Source organism: Bidens hawaiensis, unplaced genomic scaffold, assembly GCF_021521415.1.
Source record: "Bidens hawaiensis isolate Kalapana, Puna unplaced genomic scaffold, B.hawaiensis_p1.1 tig00049654_1, whole genome shotgun sequence".
Lineage (NCBI taxonomy): Eukaryota > Viridiplantae > Streptophyta > Magnoliopsida > Asterales > Asteraceae > Bidens > Bidens hawaiensis.
In genome coordinates, this window is record NW_027498880.1 from 1 (window position 1) to 20,934 (window position 20,934).

Below are 20,934 nucleotides of genomic sequence, written 5' to 3' on the forward strand. Positions count from 1 at the left end.
GCATTCCTGCGTGTCACTCCCCAAACTTAAATCAAAATAATGAAAAGGATTCAGAACAATCTCTTGAACAGTTATTTGAAGCTAGAATTGCGGGTTTGCAACCGATTAACTTTATTACTGTTGCAACTCCACATCTCGGCTCTAGAGGACATAGACAGGTAGGTTCTTGACACGTAATTTGGTAAATTACAGTTTCGTTCATCATACGTAAAGGACGAAAACTGTAATTTACGCTACTTATTTATAGATGTGGCAATATTGACGGGTTGAGCAGGTTTGTATGGGTGGAAATGTGTTGGGTTGACTCAAAACACTTATTTTATTAAAAGCATCACACATCCCATTTCTATTTTTATCTATATCTTACTTGCAAATACTTATTTTATTATTTTTTTCTCTTTCCCACACATACACATACACATAATTATATAGAATGATGAATAGTTACCTTTTATATATAGAGAGTTCCTATTACTCTCTACTATATATTTTAGAGTATGAAGAATGAGATGTGGAAGCCAAATAAGTGAATAACTATATTTTCCTTCATATTATAGAGATGAAGGCTAATATAGAGTGTGAGATGTGTATGCTCTAAGGGTAAAACGATCTTTTTTAAAAACTAACAGAAAAAGTTAACACTGGTTAGTGGAAATGACGAAAAGTGTGACAACATATAAACTTAAGGGACGGTTTTTGTGTTGGAATACCATATGCCCGAGACACATAATTAGGTTAATGTGGCTAGTTGTGTTTGATCCAAGTCGGGTCATACCCAATAACGAGTTAGACACACACCAATTATGTATTTGTTAAGATAAGATCTATGAGACAAATACAGAACACGATACATTCAGAAAATCAGGTTTCTGAATACTTACTTGAAAGTGTTAAATAAATTAATTGGTTAATTTATTTATTCAAATAATTATTATTGGAATGATTATTTAACTATGTGTTTTTTTATAAAATGGTTTATAAAAGATGGGGTGTTTATATATTTTATAAAGTATAAAGTATAAAATAAATAAAAAAAAAAAAATATAAATATATTTGGGGCCGGTTTTGGGTGGGCCCCACACCCCATGATTTTGGTCAATATCTTGTCATGGATTTTGTATGGTTTGGTAATGGGTTACTTGACCAAAACACCTAACACCATGTTGGATGTGATTGAATGATGATATAAAGATAAAGATCATCATATACTTTCAAGTAACCAAAAACCAAAAACCAAACAACTCTTTTTCTTTCTTCTTGTTTTCGGCCAAGACAAAGGAAGAGGCTCGGGTCTCGGTTTTTTTGGTGTTCAAGCTCCCTAACATAGCTCGGTATGTGTTGGAGGCTCGGGGTATATTCCGTTTGAGGATTTTCCTTTGAAAGTCTAGCATCAACATCATCATCTTCTTCAACCATCAACTACATCTCTTAAAGGTTTAAGAATGTAAGTTTTACAAGCTTTGATAGTTTAGTTTTTCCGTATTACTTGATCCTTGCCTCGGGTTTCTAATATATAGATTATTGGTAATCTTATGACATGAATAAACTAGGTTGTTCATGAACACATATCATATAATCTTGTAAAATATATATATATATACATATGGATAGATATGTTTAGTTTGTAAATATCACGCTTCCGCCTTAATTGTGACTAGTTAAATGGTTAACTAAGTATATATTATCCATAGAAACCCAACAAATGGCATCAAGAGCCGGGATACGGGAAACTAAGCTTCGGGTTTTCGGTTTTATATTTTTCCCCTTGAAAGATTCTATACAAAAATAAACATGCATGATTTTTTTGTATTTAATCTTGTTATTATTTTTGGCTTTGTTCAAAAAAAAAAAAAATATATATATATATAAAACCGAGTTCATGGGCCGAAGCCCAATTCGGATGTGATTGGGCCGAAGCCCACTTCATTAGGTTAATGGGTTAACCGAGAAGAAAAATGAAGGAGGGAAGAAAGTTAAATGGGCCGAAGCCCATTTTGGTTAAATGGGCCGAAGCCCATTAGACTTTTCATTGGGCCGAAGCCCATGTGTTTTGCACATGTGGGCCGAAGCCCATAATCAAGTTATTGGGTCAAGCCCAAATGGGTTGGGCTAGGCCCGATAAGGTCAAGGGGTTTTGGAACGGGTTCCTAAGACATAATGGGTTATGTTTGTTAAAACTAGACCGAGCCGTAGACCAAATGGATGTTTGTTGTGATTGTTATTAATTATTCAAAGTTTCGGTTTGTAATAATTAATTAGGGGCAATTTTGTAATTATTTATTCATATGGGTATGTAATAAATAGTTTATTTGTAATATCTTTATTTTATAGAAAAAAAATGTATTAGGACATTTGTTATGTAAATTTAAAGAAGATTGCAAAATTGGAAGTTTGGGCCTTATTGGGCCGGGTATGGTGATAATGGGTCTCACAAGCCCATTAAAGGGATTCAAGCCCAAATGGACCTAAGCCCACCCAATGAGCCCAAATGGAAGCTTATGGAAGCTAAGGCCCAAGTTCAAGCCCAATGGATCACAACGGGGTTGAAGAAGATGCTCGAAGCATTTGGATGCGGGATCGAGTGGGAGCTACAACATCCATGTGTCATGTGTCCCTTAGGATTGGACCTAAGACACACACTTGTTTCGGCTAACAAGTGTGGTCTAACTTAGTGGCTCGTGTCTAGTATAATTGTGTATGCTTGTTAATTGATTGTTTGATTGTGTGGTTGTTAGATATTAGGATATCAACTTCGTCACATAGAATTAATTAACAAAGCATAAAACGGGTTCTAATAATTATCGGTAATTACGTGACACGTAGTTTAATAAAATGGATTTATTAACTAGCCGTCTCACGCCCATAATAAAATGGTTTTATTATAAATTAGAATTTTGAAAATGGTTCCAAAATAATCATGTTACTAAATGCATGTTAGAACATGATTTAAGTTTTATAACTAGAATTATTAAAACTAAAAATCCCTTTTAAAATTAAGGATAAAAGGTTAAACACCATCCTTTTGTATTAACGCTTAACATATTAGTAAGCTCTTAGTGGGAAAAAGGTCACCTAACCGCGTAGAGTAAATTAATATGTTGAGGTAATATTGGCATATAAATGGGAAAAAGGTCACCTAACCGTTTATATGTTAATATTACAAGTTGATACAAGTAGGACGACTTAAATTAGAACCATGTGAAGAGGGTCACCCAAGCATGGGGTCTAATAGGTGTTGATGGGATAAACATGCCGACACGAAATATGATTTCGAACCGGTCCCATAAACTCTAGAAGTTGCAAAAGGGTTTGCAATTGTTATGAATAACTACCTTGATAAACCGACAATGGGAAAAAGGTCACCTAACCGGAGTCGGGTTTATCGTTGGATTCTAGATTTTAATTATTAATTATATTTGGTATATATAAAAGGGTATTAATAATTAAAAAGGGTAAAACACTAAAATGAACTTAATTAAAATTCTGCAGATGGCCGCACACGTCGACGACAACATAATCCCTAACGTCCAAAACGTATCTCTCCGATCTATTCTCGCTAAAGACCGTCTTAACCACAATAACTTTTCGGATTGGTTCCGAAATTTAAGGATTGTTCTAAAACAAGAAAAATTATATCATGTTTTGGAAACACCTATCCCCAATGAACCGGAAGAGGGAAGTGAGGTCGAATATATGAATTGGGTCCAACACACGGAAGATTCCATTCAAGTGTCATGCCTCATGTTGGCGACTATGGTTCCCGAAATCCAAAAGGATTTCGAAAACCATAATGCGTACGACATGATTACTCAACTTAAGGAAATGTTCCTTAAGCAGTCGAGGGTTGAAAGGTTCGAAACGGTTCGAGCCTTGCATGCATGTAGAATGGATGATAATCAACCAGTTTCAACTTATGTACTTAAGATGAAAAGTTACATTGATCGCCTCGCCAAGCTCAATTGTCCCATCTCAAAAGAGTTAGCAACGGATTTGATCCTTAACTCTTTGTCGAAAAGGTTCGACACTTTCGTGTTAAATTATAACATGAACGGGTGGGACAAAAACATTGGAGAACTTCACTCAATGCTTAAAACAGCCGAGGCGAGCATGGGTAAAAGGGTTTTACCCGTGTTTGCGATCAATGAAGGTAGATCCAAGAATCGATCTCAACCCAATCCTAAGGCTAAGGTAGCAAAAAGAAAGGGTCCTCCTATGCATCTTAAAGGTAAGGGCAAATCACCGGTTGTGGCAAAGAAACAAAAGGTTGTGGAACCGAGGGGTCATAAGGATGATCTTTGTTTTGGTTGTGGTGAGACCGGACATTGGAAACGCAATTGCCCGGTCTACCTAAAGGAGCTAAAAGACAAGAGGAATGCGGGGCATACCTCGGGTAATGTCTTTATGATTAATATTGAGCTAAATCTTATTTCTTCTACCACATGGGTATTGGATACCGGATGTGGAACTCATATTTGCAATTGGTTGCAGGGGTTCAAAAGGAATGAAGACTTAAAGAAGGGCGAAGTGAGTCTTTTCATGGGCAACGGTGCAAGGGTGCACGTGGTCGCTAGAGGAGACTTCACTTTATCGCTTCCAAGTGGTTTGGAAGTTGTTTTGAGAAATGTTTTGTATGCTCCTAGTTTGACTAGGAACATTATTTCTGTGCACCTTCTTAGACAATGTAACTTTGACTTTAAATTTGTAAAATCAGAAATGCATGTATCATCTAATGGTATCTTTTATTTTAAAGCTGTACCAAACAACGGTATTTATGAATTGGTTCATGACAATACCTTAAATAGCTCATTATATCAAACTTCCACTAAAAGACTCAAAAAGGATTTGAGTGATTCCTACATTTGGCATTGTCGTCTTGGACACATAAACAAGAATCGTGTAAATACTCTCCAAAAGAATGGTCTTTTGAAAACAAATGAGTTAGGTTCGTTTGATGAGTGTGAATCTTGTATTCAAGGCAAGATGACCAAAGAACCTTTTAAAGGTACAAATGAAAGGGCTAAGGACTTGTTAGGTATCATACATACGGATGTATGCGGACCTCTCAAGCCCACTAGTAGGAATAGTGAAAGGTACTTCATTACCTTTACCGACGATTTTAGTCGATATGGGTATGTGTATCTAATGAAACACAAACATGAAGCCTTTGAAATGTTCAAGGAATTTCAAAATGAAGTACAAAATCAGCTCGACCGAACAATCAAGGTACTCCGCTCCGATAGAGGAGGCGAATACCTAAGTGATGCTTTTCAAAGTCATCTTAGAGATTGTGGAATTATTTCACAGCTCACTCCTCCTGGTACTCCTCAACATAACGGAGTATCCGAGAGGAGGAATCAAACACTGTTGGACATGGTTCGATCAATGATGGCACGAAGCTCACTACCGCCATCATTTTGGGGATATGCGCTACTTACAGCGGCTCGTATTTTGAATATGGCCCCGACCAAAAAGGTGGATCGAATACCCTATGAAGTGTGGCATGGAAAGGTTCCATCCTTTTCATATTTAAGGGTATGGGGATGCATAGTTTATGTTAAACGTGACACCCCAAATAAGCTTGAGGCTCGATCCATCAGGTGTATCTTCATAGGATACCCAAAGGATGATATAGGATATATATTCTATGATCCTAGTGAACAAAAGGTGTTTGTTTCACGCAAAGGATACTTCTTAGAAACTAAGTTCCTTATGGAAGGACCTAGTGAAAAGAGAGTGGAACTTGAAGAGGTTCAAGAATCACTGGATGATACACAGTTGGTCGATACTAGTTTTCAACACGAGGATGTTGAAGGTGATCAAATGGTTGATCATACACACGTTGCTCGCAGATCTAGTAGAATTAGTCGACCTCCCAAGAAATATGGATTTCTCGTGGATGATTGCTACTTGGTCGATTCGGATGAACCGATCTCCTACAAAGATGCTATGTCACAACCTGATTGTGACAAGTGGCTTGAAGCCATGAGCGCCGAGATGCAATCCATGCACGATAACCAAGTTTGGGAATTGGTTGATCGTCCACTTAACTCCAAACTGGTTGGATGTAAGTGGGTCTTCAAGAAGAAGACCGATATGCATGGAAATCTAGATACTTACAAAGCACGACTTGTAGCAAAAGGTTTCACACAAACTCAAGGGATTGATTATGATGAAACCTTCTCGCCGGTCGCGATGCTTAAGTCGATCAGGATATTATTTGCCATTGCAGCTCATTTTGATTATGAGATATGGCAGATGGATGTCAAGACCGCTTTTCTTAATGGATATCTTGAGGAAGATGTCCATATGGTTCAGCCTGAAGGTTTTGTCGATCCATCTAATCCTGACAAAGTATGTAAGTTAAGGAAATCAATCTACGGGTTGAAACAAGCATCACGGATGTGGAATCATCGTTTTAATGAAGAAATCAAAGCGTTTGGTTTCGTCCAAAACGGTGATGAGGCGTGTGTGTATAAATGGGCTAGTGGGAGTATAGTCATGTTCCTTATTTTGTATGTCGATGATATACTTTTATTTGGAAATGATATACCAAGTATGGAAAACGTTAAAGCGTGGTTAAGTAGTCGTTTCTCAATTAAGGATCTTGGAGAAGCGACATATATCTTGGGAATAAAGGTCTATAGGGATAGACAAAGGAAATTGATCGGACTCAATCAAAGTGCATACATTGATAAAATCCTGAAAAGGTTCAGGATGGAAAACTCTAAGAAAGGTTTGGTACCTATTCCTAGAGGAACCGTGTTAAGCTCATCCCAAAGTCCTAGCTCTAAGGAAGAGCAGGATAGAATGAAGCATGTTCCTTATGCTTCGGCAATAGGATCTATTATGTATGCAATGATGTGCACTAGACCGGACGTCTCGTATGCTTTAAGCATAACGAGTAGATACCAGCACAACCCAGGTGACACTCATTGGATGGCTGTCAAGAATATATTAAAATACCTTAGAAGGACTAAGGATATGTTTTTAATATATGGGTCTGGTGAGGAAGAACTCGTCATAAAGGGTTACGTGGATGCGAGTTTCCAAACTGACCGAGATGATTCTCGGTCACAGTCGGGATATGTCTTCATTTTGAATGGAGGCGCTGTCTCTTGGAAGAGTTCGAAGCAGGATGTTGTCGCGTTATCCACTACAGAATCTGAGTACATCGCCGCTTCAATGGCAGCCCAAGAGGCTGCATGGATGAAAAAGTTCATCATGGATCTAGGGATTATCTCTACCATTCAGGAGCCCCTAGAAATATTCTGTGACAATGAAGGTGCTATTGCACAGATCAAGGAGCCTCGTGCTCATCAGAAAACGAGGCACATTGAGCGCAGATTCAACTACATAAGGGATGAAGTTGAAAAGAGAAAGATATGTATTCATAAAGTTCATACCGATCAAAATATTGCGGACCCACTCACGAAGCTCCTCGATAGGCCAAAGCATGAGGGTCATGTTTGTGCATTAGGACTTCGGTATTCTAGTGAGTGGATTTAATCTGTATTTAGTGTTTGTATAAGAACGAATGTAATGGGTATCTCATGAAAATTAATTATGTTTTAATTATTCAATGAGTTATGTTCTATATTTGCATGTTTAATCCATGAATGACTTATGTTGTTCTAAACGTCCGTAGTCGATCATACTTGTGGGAACAAGTATGAAGGTAAGACTATTATGAACCCGGATTGGTTGATATTCATGTGATGAATATAGGGCATAGGTTTGCCACCAAGGTTCATAGATATTTGTGGGATACAAATATTGGACATGATCCGCTCTCAAGGATCACTGCATGGAGTTAGTGCAACTGATCATAAGTAATCCTTGAGTAAAGGCGAGTATCATTGTGTCCTTTGACCTGAGATGCATATCGGATCTGGTTTTTCATCAAGTCTGATATCTTGACTCTCTTCTTTGTTATTTCAGTAACACGATGACGTGTAAGAAAGAGCTCAGATATCATATGAGATGTCAACGAGGATGTATGCGGTCAAGATGGAATTTGTTCCTCTTATGTGTTGAGAGTTTAGATGTCTAAGGCCTGTTAAGTTAAATCATTGAGAGAATGATCACTCTGTGTCTCTTCGATTTAACAGGACATCTAGTAACAAAGGGATATAATGATAAGACTTACCTATATCATATCAAGTATGGACTTGAAGGGGATGATGTTATTGAATGGCACTTAGTCAAACACACTAGGGGTGGTGACCTGTTGTTAGGCGGTATTCACCATTAGCATTAACTTCTTATGAGTCACGTGCAAGTGGGAGATTGTTGGAATACCATATGCCCGAGACACATAATTAGGTTAATGTGGCTAGTTGTGTTTGATCCAAGTCGGGTCATACCCAATAACGAGTTAGACACACACCAATTATGTATTTGTTAAGATAAGATCTATGAGACAAATACAGAACACGATACATTCAGAAAATCAGGTTTCTGAATACTTACTTGAAAGTGTTAAATAAATTAATTGGTTAATTTATTTATTCAAATAATTATTATTGGAATGATTATTTAACTATGTGTTTTTTTTATAAAATGGTTTATAAAAGATGGGGTGTTTATATATTTTATAAAGTATAAAGTATAAAATAAATAAAAAAAAAAAAAAATATAAATATATTTGGGGCCGGTTTTGGGTGGGCCCCACACCCCATGATTTTGGTCAATATCTTGTCATGGATTTTGTATGGTTTGGTAATGGGTTACCTGACCAAAACACCTAACACCATGTTGGATGTGATTGAATGATGATATAAAGATAAAGATCATCATATACTTTCAAGTAACCAAAAACCAAAAACCAAACAACTCTTTTTCTTTCTTCTTGTTTTCGGCCAAGACAAAGGAAGAGGCTCGGGTCTCGGTTTTTTTGGTGTTCAAGCTCCCTAACATAGCTCGGTATGTGTTGGAGGCTCGGGGTATATTCCGTTTGAGGATTTTCCTTTGAAAGTCTAGCATCAACATCATCATCTTCTTCAACCATCAACTACATCTCTTAAAGGTTTAAGAATGTAAGTTTTACAAGCTTTGATAGTTTAGTTTTTCCGTATTACTTGATCCTTGCCTCGGGTTTCTAATATATAGATTATTGGTAATCTTATGACATGAATAAACTAGGTTGTTCATGAACACATATCATATAATCTTGTAATATATATATATATATACATATGGATAGATATGTTTAGTTTGTAAATATCACGCTTCCGCCTTAATTGTGACTAGTTAAATGGTTAACTAAGTATATATTATCCATAGAAACCCAACATTTTGTACATGTTGAAATTAAAAGACATGATTTGCAAGTTACCCCATACATAAAGGTTGAAAACTATAATTTACTCTACATAATTATATAGTTAGCAATATAGATAGTTTAATATCAATGCTTATGTGTCAAATATGATTACAAAAGTTTGACGCATTAGAGATAAAACATAACCAGATCGACCCATTTATCAGTAAATGGGTTTAAATTGCCATATATCTTTAAATTTACTGATTTTTTTTCTTTTTTGTCTGTTTAACAGCTTCCAATTCTTTGTGGTCTTCCATTTCTTGAAAGACGGGCCCCACAAACCGCACACTGGATAGTTGGTAGATCCGGAAAGCATCTTTTTCTTACTGATAATGATAACGGAAGACGTCCTCTTCTTCTGCAGATGGTTAATGACTCTGAAAATATTAAGTTCATGTTAGTAATATGCTTCATTCCAATATCTTCTCAATCTGTTTACTTATTAATGGGTCAATTTGGATTATGATTTGTCGGTAACGGGTCAAATATATCAAATGAGTTGAACGAGTTTGGTTATTGTTTCAACAATATGGTGTTTCTGATCATATTCAAACACATTTACATTATGTAAAAATGGACATAATATATTTATTGGTCAACCTTACCTGACATTTAAGTCTAACTTAACGTGAACTTTAACTTGATCGGATTATCAGGATTAACTCAACACAACCTATCCATTTTCCCATCTCTAATATTAGATTTTGGTATTTTCTTTTGACTTATGTTTGTTGGTAATATTTATATTTCTTTTTATGTTGTGTAGATCTGCTTTGGGTTCTTTTAAGCGCCGTGTGGCTTATGCTAATGCCAACTACGACCGTATCCTTTTCAAGTTCAACATCTTCAAATGTCAATATTTGAATATTTCCGGCTTTTTTTTCTTTAATTTTCCGTTGTTCCTTTATTAATAATAAGAGGTGGTTGGCTGGAGAACATCGTCAATTCGGCGCCAACATGAACTTCCTAAGGCAAGTTTATTTCATGCCTAGATTTTATACACTTTGTTGAACCAAAAATATCCCTTTGGATTAGAGGAGCCCAGTTTTACCTGTTAATATGTAAACGGTCATTTTGGGTTTGTGTTTTTGCTCTAACGGGTCAAAGACGAAAATGTTTAAAGAATTGGTTGAAGTAGAAGCATGTTGAGAAGTTTGAAATTGACCCAAAATGTGTTCAAATTGCTTAAAATCACTTGAATCATGTTATTTCAAGAATGAGATTATTGCTATACTATACGTTTTTATTATATTGTACTTCAAAATATTAGTTGTTTGTAAATTCAAGAAAAGAAAAGACAATAAAAAAAAGTGTTTGCAGGTTGTCCCTACACAACCAAACCTGTCCTAAATTTATATGTTTGACCCGTTATCCAACTAGGGCTGCTAATGGGTCTTGTTCGCAGGTTTTAGAGTTGAATTTAACACAAACCCCAAAATTTTACAAGACACATGTATTTACGAGAACATGACCAATTTAACCCGAAAAATAAAAGTTTTAAATATTAATATTTTAAAATTCTACATTTACATATTATTTTATTTGTTTTACCAACTATGCTTAAAGTATTCCACATTATTTTTGAAATTTGACATAAAAGTACCCTGATAGTTTAAGTTATTACATAAAACACATCTTAAAAAGCCAATAAGTAAATAAATGGGTTAAACAGGTCAACCAATGAAAATGGCGGGCTAAATGTGCTCGTGTGATCAACTAGAAACTAACCAGACCCCGTTAAAACTAAACCCAGACCCGCGAATCTCGTATTAAGTTGTCTTCGTGTTTTTGTGTCTCTGTCAGAAATTTACACTCCTCTTAATTCTACTATAAATCCAGATACTAACCACATCAGCATGGTTTTCATCTTCTAGTCGAATCTTCTTGTAAAGGATGATAAGTACCCGCATATTGTTTATGTGGAGCGGGAATCAAGTGACGCAATCCAAAATGGGATTTCTTCTGTCGATACACCTCCCAATTTGGAAGGTACAATTTGTGTTTTATTTTTTATTTTTTATGATGATTAAAGCAATATGATCACAATAATAATCCTAACAGCTTAGGTTATATGCATCAAAAATAGATTTTGGACGAACAACTTTCGACCCAGGCAACCCAAAGTGTCCCTCTTGTAGCTAATCTTTTATTTAACTCGTTAAACACAACCCAAAATGACCCGTTAATTAATAAACGGGTCGAAATTACCACCTTTTGAATAATTCGTTGAAGAATGATGAAATTTGTAACTCCTAAAGAGTGTGCAGAATCTGGATGTTCTAATAAACTTGACTTTATATGCAAGTAACTATAAAGCGGATTACATAAGCCGAAAACTTTTCTTATTACGCGTTACAAAATTTATATATTCGGTTATGAAATCCGATAATTTAGCATAGTTGGAACGATTAACTCAAAAGGATGCATTTTGATTAATATTATCTTATTCATTTATTCAGAGGAGATGATCCGAGGTCTTAATCAAGTACCTTGGGAACGCGTTGATGTTAGCTTCCATAAAAGCACACAACGATATGTTGCACACACTACAATTCAGGCAAGTTCTATGTATGAGAAAACATTTGTTCCTAATTGCAAATTACAAAATATATATATTATATACTTCTATAAAATGTGGTAAAAAATGTTGATTCATGTCTAAATGGGTCCACTCGGGTTGGACTGAGCCACCAACAATTCTTGTCTAATTTTTCGAAATTTGTAGTCAAGTAATGTAATAAACTTGAATAGAAATATAGTTATTTCTAATTAAACCGATTTTGGATGTTATAAGCATGTATATGCACATTATACTGCAGGTCTTGTGAGTTACTTGTGATCGGCTTGCTAAAATCTAAAATGAACTTGAGCCTAATAATAAGCTTGTTTTTAAACAAGCCAAGCCTGAGCTTGACTTATCGAGCTCGCGAGCCTAAACAGGCCTAATATTTATATAGCTTTTATTTAATGTTTTAAATATATATTTATAAATAATTATTATATTTAAAATTAAAATTAAAATAGCTAATTTAAAATAATAAACAAACCAAGCCTGAAGTGAGCTCGAGTTCGGGAATCTACTAACTAGCCAAGTTAAAGCTTTAGAAATAAAGCTAGAAACTAGCTGATCTCTAGCTCTCGTAGGTCAACACAGCTCGTTTACACCCGTACTTTAGACGACTTATGAACTGTTTCGTTTTCAACTACTATTTACAATATTTTACCCTTGGCACTTTATTAAACAAACCAAAAATGACATGTTTTCTTGTGCATTCTATTTCTAATGAAGTTTTCATGCTGCTGTTAATTCAGGTGAAGAATTATTGGTTAAATTCTGATGGTGCTGACGTTGTTCTCCATATGATCGATAATTTTCTTCTTTAGCATATGCTTACATACGTTATATCCTGCAGTTGCATATTAGGTAATGATTCGTTTTCTTTTTCTTGTATTTTTAGATTGGTCATCTTCAAATAGGGAACAACAATTTTTCAAAATTGTTCAAATTTAGTGCATAGATTAATTTATTTCATTTACATTTTTATTGTTCATTAATTGTTATGGTGGCAAAATGGGCAGGTAAGACGGATTAGATAACATGACAAACTGGTACTTCTGCAATGGACCCGAAATAGTGTTTTGCTTATAGTTTCTATTTTTTTTTAATAATTAACAGTATGTGAAATATGATGTAGAATTTATATTATTTAAGTAGGGCTTGGATCAAATATTTTATTTTTAATAATTAATAGTTTAATTTTTTTTGAATCAAACAATTTTTGGAGTTTGGAATCATGAAGTTATACTTTGGTCACATTTGAACCTTTTATCTTTTGATCCAAGTATTTGTTAGTTTACCTTGTTGTAACACTCGTATATTGTAAACCAGCAACGTATAACTTATATGATTCAACGATCTTCAACAACGTGTTCCCAACTTTATACGGAATATACATATAGCGGAGAGAATGCACAATTTAAAACGAGCTAACTAGTTGTTTAATGTTGTGATTTACACTATTCGAGGGCTCCATCGCTCGTTCTTTATAATATACATGATTTAAAACCAAAATGATTTGCTTGATTATTTCAATTCTCTCATCCTTGTTATCATTATGATACCAACACTTCCTTGCCATATATATCATCTAAGGACAACAATTTGAGCCAACAAACCTGTTACAGAACAAGTTAGGAGACAGCATCAACTGAGAAAAGATATGTTCAATGCCAACATCTTATTGCCTTCTTCCATTTAACAACATCCAAATGTTTTGCCAAAATATCATAAACCCCTCTAGAAAAATAAATTGCTGACAGCTACATCTGAAGTTGAAATACTTGCTTCTTTTCATTTGTACTTCTGACTAGCAATCGGTGAAAATGATGCTGTCACAAATATTCTTTCTAACATATGTAGCGGATGTTATCAAAATCGCGTAGTTTTCATTATCGACATTCGTTTAGAACAGCCCAAATATTGTCAATTAGTGCGGGTAATTTTTTAAGAAAGTAACAAAAACAGACAATGAAGAAAACAGGAAATTTGTTAGTAACGGATGAAACAATGAAGCTTTGGAAATGCCTCCTAAACATTCAATGCACATATCCAACTGTAATAAAGAAGCCTTTTTAATTCCTTCTTCAACTTCATCCTCAATAAACTTTAAACATTTAACAAGGTTTTGTATAAAAATCTTGAAGAAATATAATATCAAATTTCTCAAAATGAATCATAATTATAGGGGCAATCTCCCTGATATGGTGATCGATATGGTGAAGCCCATGAATTTTACAGGCGGGTTAGAGTTCACGAGCCTAACGTATACGGTGATGAAGAAGAAGAAGTCCGATGATGGAAAATGGGAGAGACAAGAAGCTGACTTGCTGAATAAGATCACAGGTTATGCACCAAAAGGGTGCATCACCGCGGTTATGGGTCCTAGTGGTGCGGGTAAATCTACTCTTTTGGATGGGTTAGCCGGGCGGATTGCTAGTGGTAGTCTCAAGGGAAAGGTGTCCTTGGATGGGAACGAGATGAGCCCGAGCTTGATCAAGAGAACTTCAGCGTACATCATGCAGGACGATCGCCTCTTCCCAATGCTAACGGTCTATGAAACTTTATTGTTTGCGGCTGATTTTCGGTTAGGCTCAATCCCACGGTCTGAAAAGAGGCAGCGTGTAGAGACTTTGATTGATCAACTCGGCTTATCTGTAACAATCTTATTAACATATATTCATTTATATAACAATGTCTATATTCCAACACTTATGGGTTAAATTGTGAATTGTAGACCGCGAGGAACACATACATCGGGATGAAGGAACTCGAGGGGTTTCAGGGGGTGAACGCCGTAGGGTATCTATCGGTGTAGACATCATCCACGGACCATCTTTGCTTTTTCTCGACGAACCCACTTCAGGTTTGGACTCAACTAGTGCACAAAGCGTGATCGAGAAGGTTCACGACATTGCCCGGGCCGGTAGCACCGTTGTTTTGACCATCCATCAGCCTTCACACCGTATCTGGGTTCTCCTTGACCACCTGATTATATTGGCTCGGGGACAACTCATGTACCAAGGATCCCCGAAAGACGTAGGGCTCTATCTAGGTCGCATGGGCCGAAAACTTCCAAAAGGCGAAAACCCTATAGAGTTTTTAATTGATGTGATTCAACAATACGATCAATTTGAATATGGAGTCGATGCAATGGCCGAATTTGCTCTTACGGGTATGAAACTTCCTAAACTTTCCGAAAATGAGTTGTCATTTTCGACTATCCTTCCGTCTCCAACACCACCACCGCGACGAGGCAAACCGAGCCATGACCAAGGCGCCTCGGGAAAGAGGCTTCACCTACAAACCGTCGGGCGGTCCAATCAAGAAGATGGTTTTGATCATAGTGTAAGAAGCCCTTGGAATACTAATAAATCATGGAGCCAAAGTGGAAACATGGAGTCCATTAAATTCACTCCTGCACGTAAGCGAAGTGATCACAAAACTCAACATCCTGCGAGGTAAACTGCATGGTTAATTTATTCAATTATAAGTTTAATGAAATTATGAGTCTCCCGAAAATAAAAATTGCACAGTAGAGAACAACCTCCTAGCAACTTTAAAAATCGGACCAATCAACCGAACCTACACCGACTGAACTACCTAGGGGTGGCAAAGCAAACCCAAATGGGTTGTTTTGGGTCGGTATAAATAATTTTTAAAATTGGAATGAGTTATGATGGATAAAAAACATTTTCCATTAAAAATGTTTTTTCATTAGGTTAAAATTGTTTTGGGTCAGTATATATTAACTTTGTCCGGTGTATATTAACATTGTCAAGTAACAAAGTATTTTCATTAATAGTAAGTTCTCTTTTCTAGAAATTAAGAAAAAAATATTTTGTGTTTTAAAGTTAAATTACAAGTGTTTTTTTTATTTAAATTGATGCATGAATTTTTTTTCTTATTTTGTTATTGAAAAAAAAAAAAGTTTTACTAAGGTTTGGTCAAAATATAAATCAATATAGTTTGTAGTTTTTATTATTTTACAACAAAAGTTTTACACTTTAAATTTGAACACAAAGTTTTTATATTTTAATTTTGATTAAAAAAAAAGCTGAATACGTAGTTTATTTTTCTTGTTGTTCTGTTATTAATTTTGTGATGAACCTAACTGATAAAGACATCGATACCAGTGTTCTATTTTCTTAGATCGATATAAAACATGAGTCGGTGTCTTCTCTCTTTTTCCTATCTCGACCTTGTTAGTCAGGGCCGGGTGGTCGACGGACCCCGGCCTGACACCCTGATAGTCCCGGATTATATATATATATATATATATATATTTATATTTATGAAAAACAATATGTATATATATAATGTTTAAACTTAATTAAACAGCCACTAGCTTGGTTTAGTGGCAGAGAGATTTGACTTTCAACCAAAAGGTTGTAAGTTCTAAACTCACTTGAGACATTTTAACCTTATTTTAAAAAACTTCTTATGTTTCTTCTAATAAATACAGTGCATCTCCCGGCTACACATACTCGAGTGACATAATAGCAGGAACACCAACTCCACACAGCAGTGACTACACAGTCAATGAAGATGATTATCTCACCCCAAACAATGCACCAAATGCTTCAAAATATAGCCATTTAGGTCCCAAATTTGCGAACTCTTTCTTTCAAGAAACATGGGTTCTCATGCGAAGAAACTTCATAAACATCCGAAGGACCCCGGAACTGTTTCTTTCACGGCTAATGGTGTTGATCATCATGGGGTTCATGATGGCCACTTTGTTCTTGAAACCTGAAAGAACAATGCAGGGAATAACCAGCCGCCTCAGCTACTTCATTTTCACAGTTTCCCTATTATTCTTCTCTTCAAATGATGCCGTTCCTGCGTTTATCCAGGAAAGGTTTATATTTGTTCGTGAGACTTCTCATAACGCGTATCGTGCATCATCATACACGATTGCGGGGTTAATAACCTATCTACCCTTTTTATTACTTCAGGCTGCGGCGTATGCGGTTATCACATGGTTTGCATTAAAGCTAGAAGGCCCTTTTATTTATTTCTTGGTCATCCTCTACGTTTCTCTTCTTACAACAAACTCATTTGTGATGTTTGTGAGCTCTGTTGTCCCCAATTATATTCTCGGGTATGCGGTGGTTATTGCTTTTACCGCTTTGTTTTTCTTGTTTTGTGGTTATTTCTTGAATAGCCATGATATTCCTGCTTATTGGAGTTGGATGAATAAGGTTTCGACGATGACATACCCGTATGAGGGGCTTCTTATAAACGAGTACCAGAGGGATGAAGTTTTCGGTCAGACTCTTTTAGGGACAAATGTTACTGGAATTGATATTTTAAAGTCACTGAACATTTATCATGAAAAGAATCAGAAATGGATCAAGGTTTACATAACGTTGGGATGGCCGGTCCTATACAGGATCTTCCTTTATATTGTTCTTCGCTTTGCTTCAAAGAACAAGAGGACATAAGCCTTGAAAGCAAAAGGGTGATCTTGAATTAGGTGATAATAAGAAGAAAATGGTCAGAAACAGGAATGCTAGCTTGAATGGATTTATATTATTGCAGATTTTGTTTTATTTAATCTTATTATATATATGAGGATATGCATATATAACATGTGAAGTTGATCATATACTTGTAATTGGCCAAAACACAAGTACCAACAGACACTGAGATTTGATGGTAATGAATAAAACACAAAACTTGCAGATGTTCTACAAACACCAAAACACACTCATAAAATGCTAACACTGTTACTTTTATTCCGCCTTAAGAAATTAATTTTTTTTACAAATGGGATTACACCGGCTATTTGTGGCCATGGTTTGCCACTTAGTCAACTGTTAGTACAGTTGGATTTGGCGTGTGAGGGCGCTAACCCAAGACCACACAACGGGTTAAGTAATTGTCATATGACCCGTGCAATTAACTATTACATAATCTGTATGTTTGTTACAAAATGGAAGTATAACTATATAATCCGATGTTTTCAGATGCCAAGGTTTAATTTGCAACAATTCCTCCCCTAAACTTGGCATCCAATCTTTCCATCTTGCCTGAGTTTTCCTCTTGATTTTAGTTCCTGCATCATCATCATTCTTGCATAATTCTTCAACAAATAACCTTCTCTTTGTTGCTATCTTGCTCGCTAGTTTCACCTTCTTCGATCTCTATTTTCTAATCCTCATATGATTAGCTATGCATCTTCCATTTAAAGCCTAACTCCTAAGCAACCATTACCCATAATATATTCTCAAAAGTCTCCTCACGTCCTCAGAATACTTGTATGATCACTTATATTTAAAAAAAAAATCAATTACCTTCCATTGCGCTCATCCTCGGTGGTATGGAACATCTTGTTTTAACTTTGAATCTTTCATGAACCATCAGTTAGCATTAGTTATAGTCAGTTATATTGTCATGGTTGTTAAATCTCTGTATAAGCAATTTGGTCTTTTATTATTTGGGTGACAGTTCAAGTTTAGAGTTTCAAGTTGAAACGAGTACTTCAAGACATGCCACAAGACGATATCATTTAGACAATTCCGGTCTGATGTAGAGACTGCTGAAGATAACAACATGATATGATTTTTATGTTTGAAAAGATATCGATAATATATCTGTTGTAAATCGATAAAATTGTTTTGCAACCATTTAAATTAATTTCAAAAATGATGTATTCTTGGTTTCTGTTCATTATTTGCTGATGAATGTTAGGATTACAATTCGAAATTGGGGGAAACTAAGAAAAAAGAGATCAAGAGAGAGATTTGGGAATTTTCAATTACATTTTATAACAACTCAAAGGGCATAAATGCCTAATTGTAAACAAAGGAAAACAACTGAAAATAACAAAAACACCTCTGGGGTTATATTAATAACCACCAAGTCCCTCAACAATTAACTAAATGCATTATTATTCTTTTATTTTCGTAACAATACCCCTTCCTTAACTTTCTTGACCCCCAAGAAAGTAAGTCCAAATCTGAAAAATGAACATGTAGCTCATCAAGATACTCCCAAGTGGCATCCTGGATAGTTTGACCTTGCCATTGCACCAACACTTGCATGGTAGCCCGATTACCCCACTTAACAAATTTCCTTTCAAAATTATCCAAAGGATGCAACATGAACCTAGAATAGGAATAATAGTATCCGGAGGACCCTTCGCAGCTTTTAGAAAAAAGACATGAAAAGTTGGATGCAACTGAACTTCATATGGAAAATCTAACATGTAAGCAACAAATCAAACCTTTTCTACCATAAAAAATTGACCAAAATACTTTGGCTCAAGCTTAGAATGCTTGAAAAACCTCATAAAATTCTGCATATATGGTTGAAACCTCAAATAAACCCAATGGCTAACAGAAAATGACCTCTCAGAACGTTTTTGCCATTTTGTTGTTTCATTCGATTTTGAGCCTTGACTAAAGAGTCTTTAACCACCTTTAAGGCTAACTCCCTATCACGCATAAAAGCATCCACTTCAGGTATAATAGAATCTTTTGGAAAATAAGGGGCTTGTAATGGAGAGTGAAATCCATATAATACCTCATATGGAGTCATCCTAATACAGTGTGAAAGGTTGTATTATAACACCACTAGGCTAATGGCAACCACTTAGCCCAAGTGTAGGGTCTAATACCATACACCTAAAATAATCTTCTAAGAACTTGTTCACTACCTCGGTTTCACCATCCGTTTGAGGATAGTAAGCTGTTGACATGGTAAGTTCAATATCTTGTGAAGCCATTAATTCTTTCCGAAATCCGCTAAGAAAGAAGGAATTTCTGTCTGAAACAATAGTAACCGAACAACCATGGTGTTTAAACACATTATCTAGGAATACATGAGCAAGCACAACTACTGAAAAAGGGTGACTCAGGGGTATAAAGTGGCTGTATTTAGTCAGCCTATCAACCACAACAAAAATCGTATTCTTTCCCAAAGATTCAGGTAAACCCCAATGAAATCCAAGGAAATTTCAGCAAAAATTAATTTAGGGATGGACAAAGGTTATAACATGTCACACCTCGCCTCGACGAAATCGCGAGCGTGTGACGAACATGGATAATCACAACTATTGATTAAAGCAAACATCACATTCATAGATGACCAAATAGTTTAATTATTTTACAAAATAATATGCTTAGAAGTATTTCAAAACAAGACTTAGTTATAGGATTCTCAAATCTATGACTCAAAATAATTCAAGTTATAGGCATAAAATACTTTAAAACTGGTGATCCGACATGTAATGTTTGGTACCCACAATTCTCCTTACTTGTTTAGCGACCTAAAAACATACTTGAGAACATCAACATAATGTTGGTGAGCTCACTAGTTTAATAACACAATATAAAACATATGTTTTCAAAAGTTAAAACGTTTATGTTTAATTGAATTTTAAACATATTAAGTAAAAATAATGTAATGCATGATCCTCCATAAACTAGCAAAGATTATGAGTTAATATATAACACACGAGCCTCTAATCAAACCAAAATCTGTTATGTATGCCCGATAACCGTGCCATCATGTTCCCATTAACACGCTCGTTAGAGCGACTAACCATGAGCAGGGGATCAATCCTGATAGTACTATCCACATATTCCTCGACTAACCCATCGTTGATGATTATAGAATGCATTGATCCGAAGATATAAGGGCCTCAAGTTACTCATGATTATGTAAAGATCATTTAGTATGTGCATTAAAATATTAAGTATGTTTCCACCACAAGAACAATAAAACAGTAAAAAGATGTTGTGAAACTCACCTCAATGTCGATTAAATAAATGCATATGTCACAATATATTCATTTTAAAGAACCGTGTGACTTATAAATTTGCGTTGGCAAAACCTCATGTATATATATATAAGGGTTTTAAAATATGTTAAGTGATCTTTAAAATATATTTATTACTTATATATATTTTAGAAAAACACTACTAGTTAATATGTTTGAAATGTATATGCACTACAATGCATTTAACAAATTGTTTTAAGTGTATGTATTTTTATGTAGTTAAAATATACATTCTTGTAAAATTATGTTTAGTAAATAAATGTAGTT

General features: G+C 35.4%; 1 protein-coding gene and 1 pseudogene across 2 annotated transcripts; both read left to right on the forward strand.

The window, feature by feature from the left end:
* Positions 1-6: 6 nt before the first annotated feature.
* On the forward strand, positions 7-12,832 carry LOC143598121 (uncharacterized). The gene is made up of 7 exons (XM_077076422.1): positions 7-158; positions 9,555-9,718; positions 10,089-10,144; positions 10,241-10,293; positions 11,197-11,311; positions 11,782-11,879; positions 12,635-12,832. Exons 2-7 carry the CDS (start codon positions 9,687-9,689, stop codon positions 12,704-12,706), a joined length of 426 nt encoding a protein of 141 aa, XP_076932537.1. The 5' UTR covers positions 7-158; positions 9,555-9,686; the 3' UTR covers positions 12,707-12,832.
* A 1,260-nt stretch (positions 12,833-14,092) lies between these two features.
* On the forward strand, positions 14,093-17,326 carry LOC143598122 (ABC transporter G family member STR2-like; annotated as a pseudogene). The gene is made up of 3 exons (XR_013147055.1): positions 14,093-14,536; positions 14,617-15,340; positions 16,345-17,326. The product of XR_013147055.1 is annotated as an ABC transporter G family member STR2-like (transcript).
* The last annotated feature ends 3,608 nt before the right edge of the window (positions 17,327-20,934 follow it).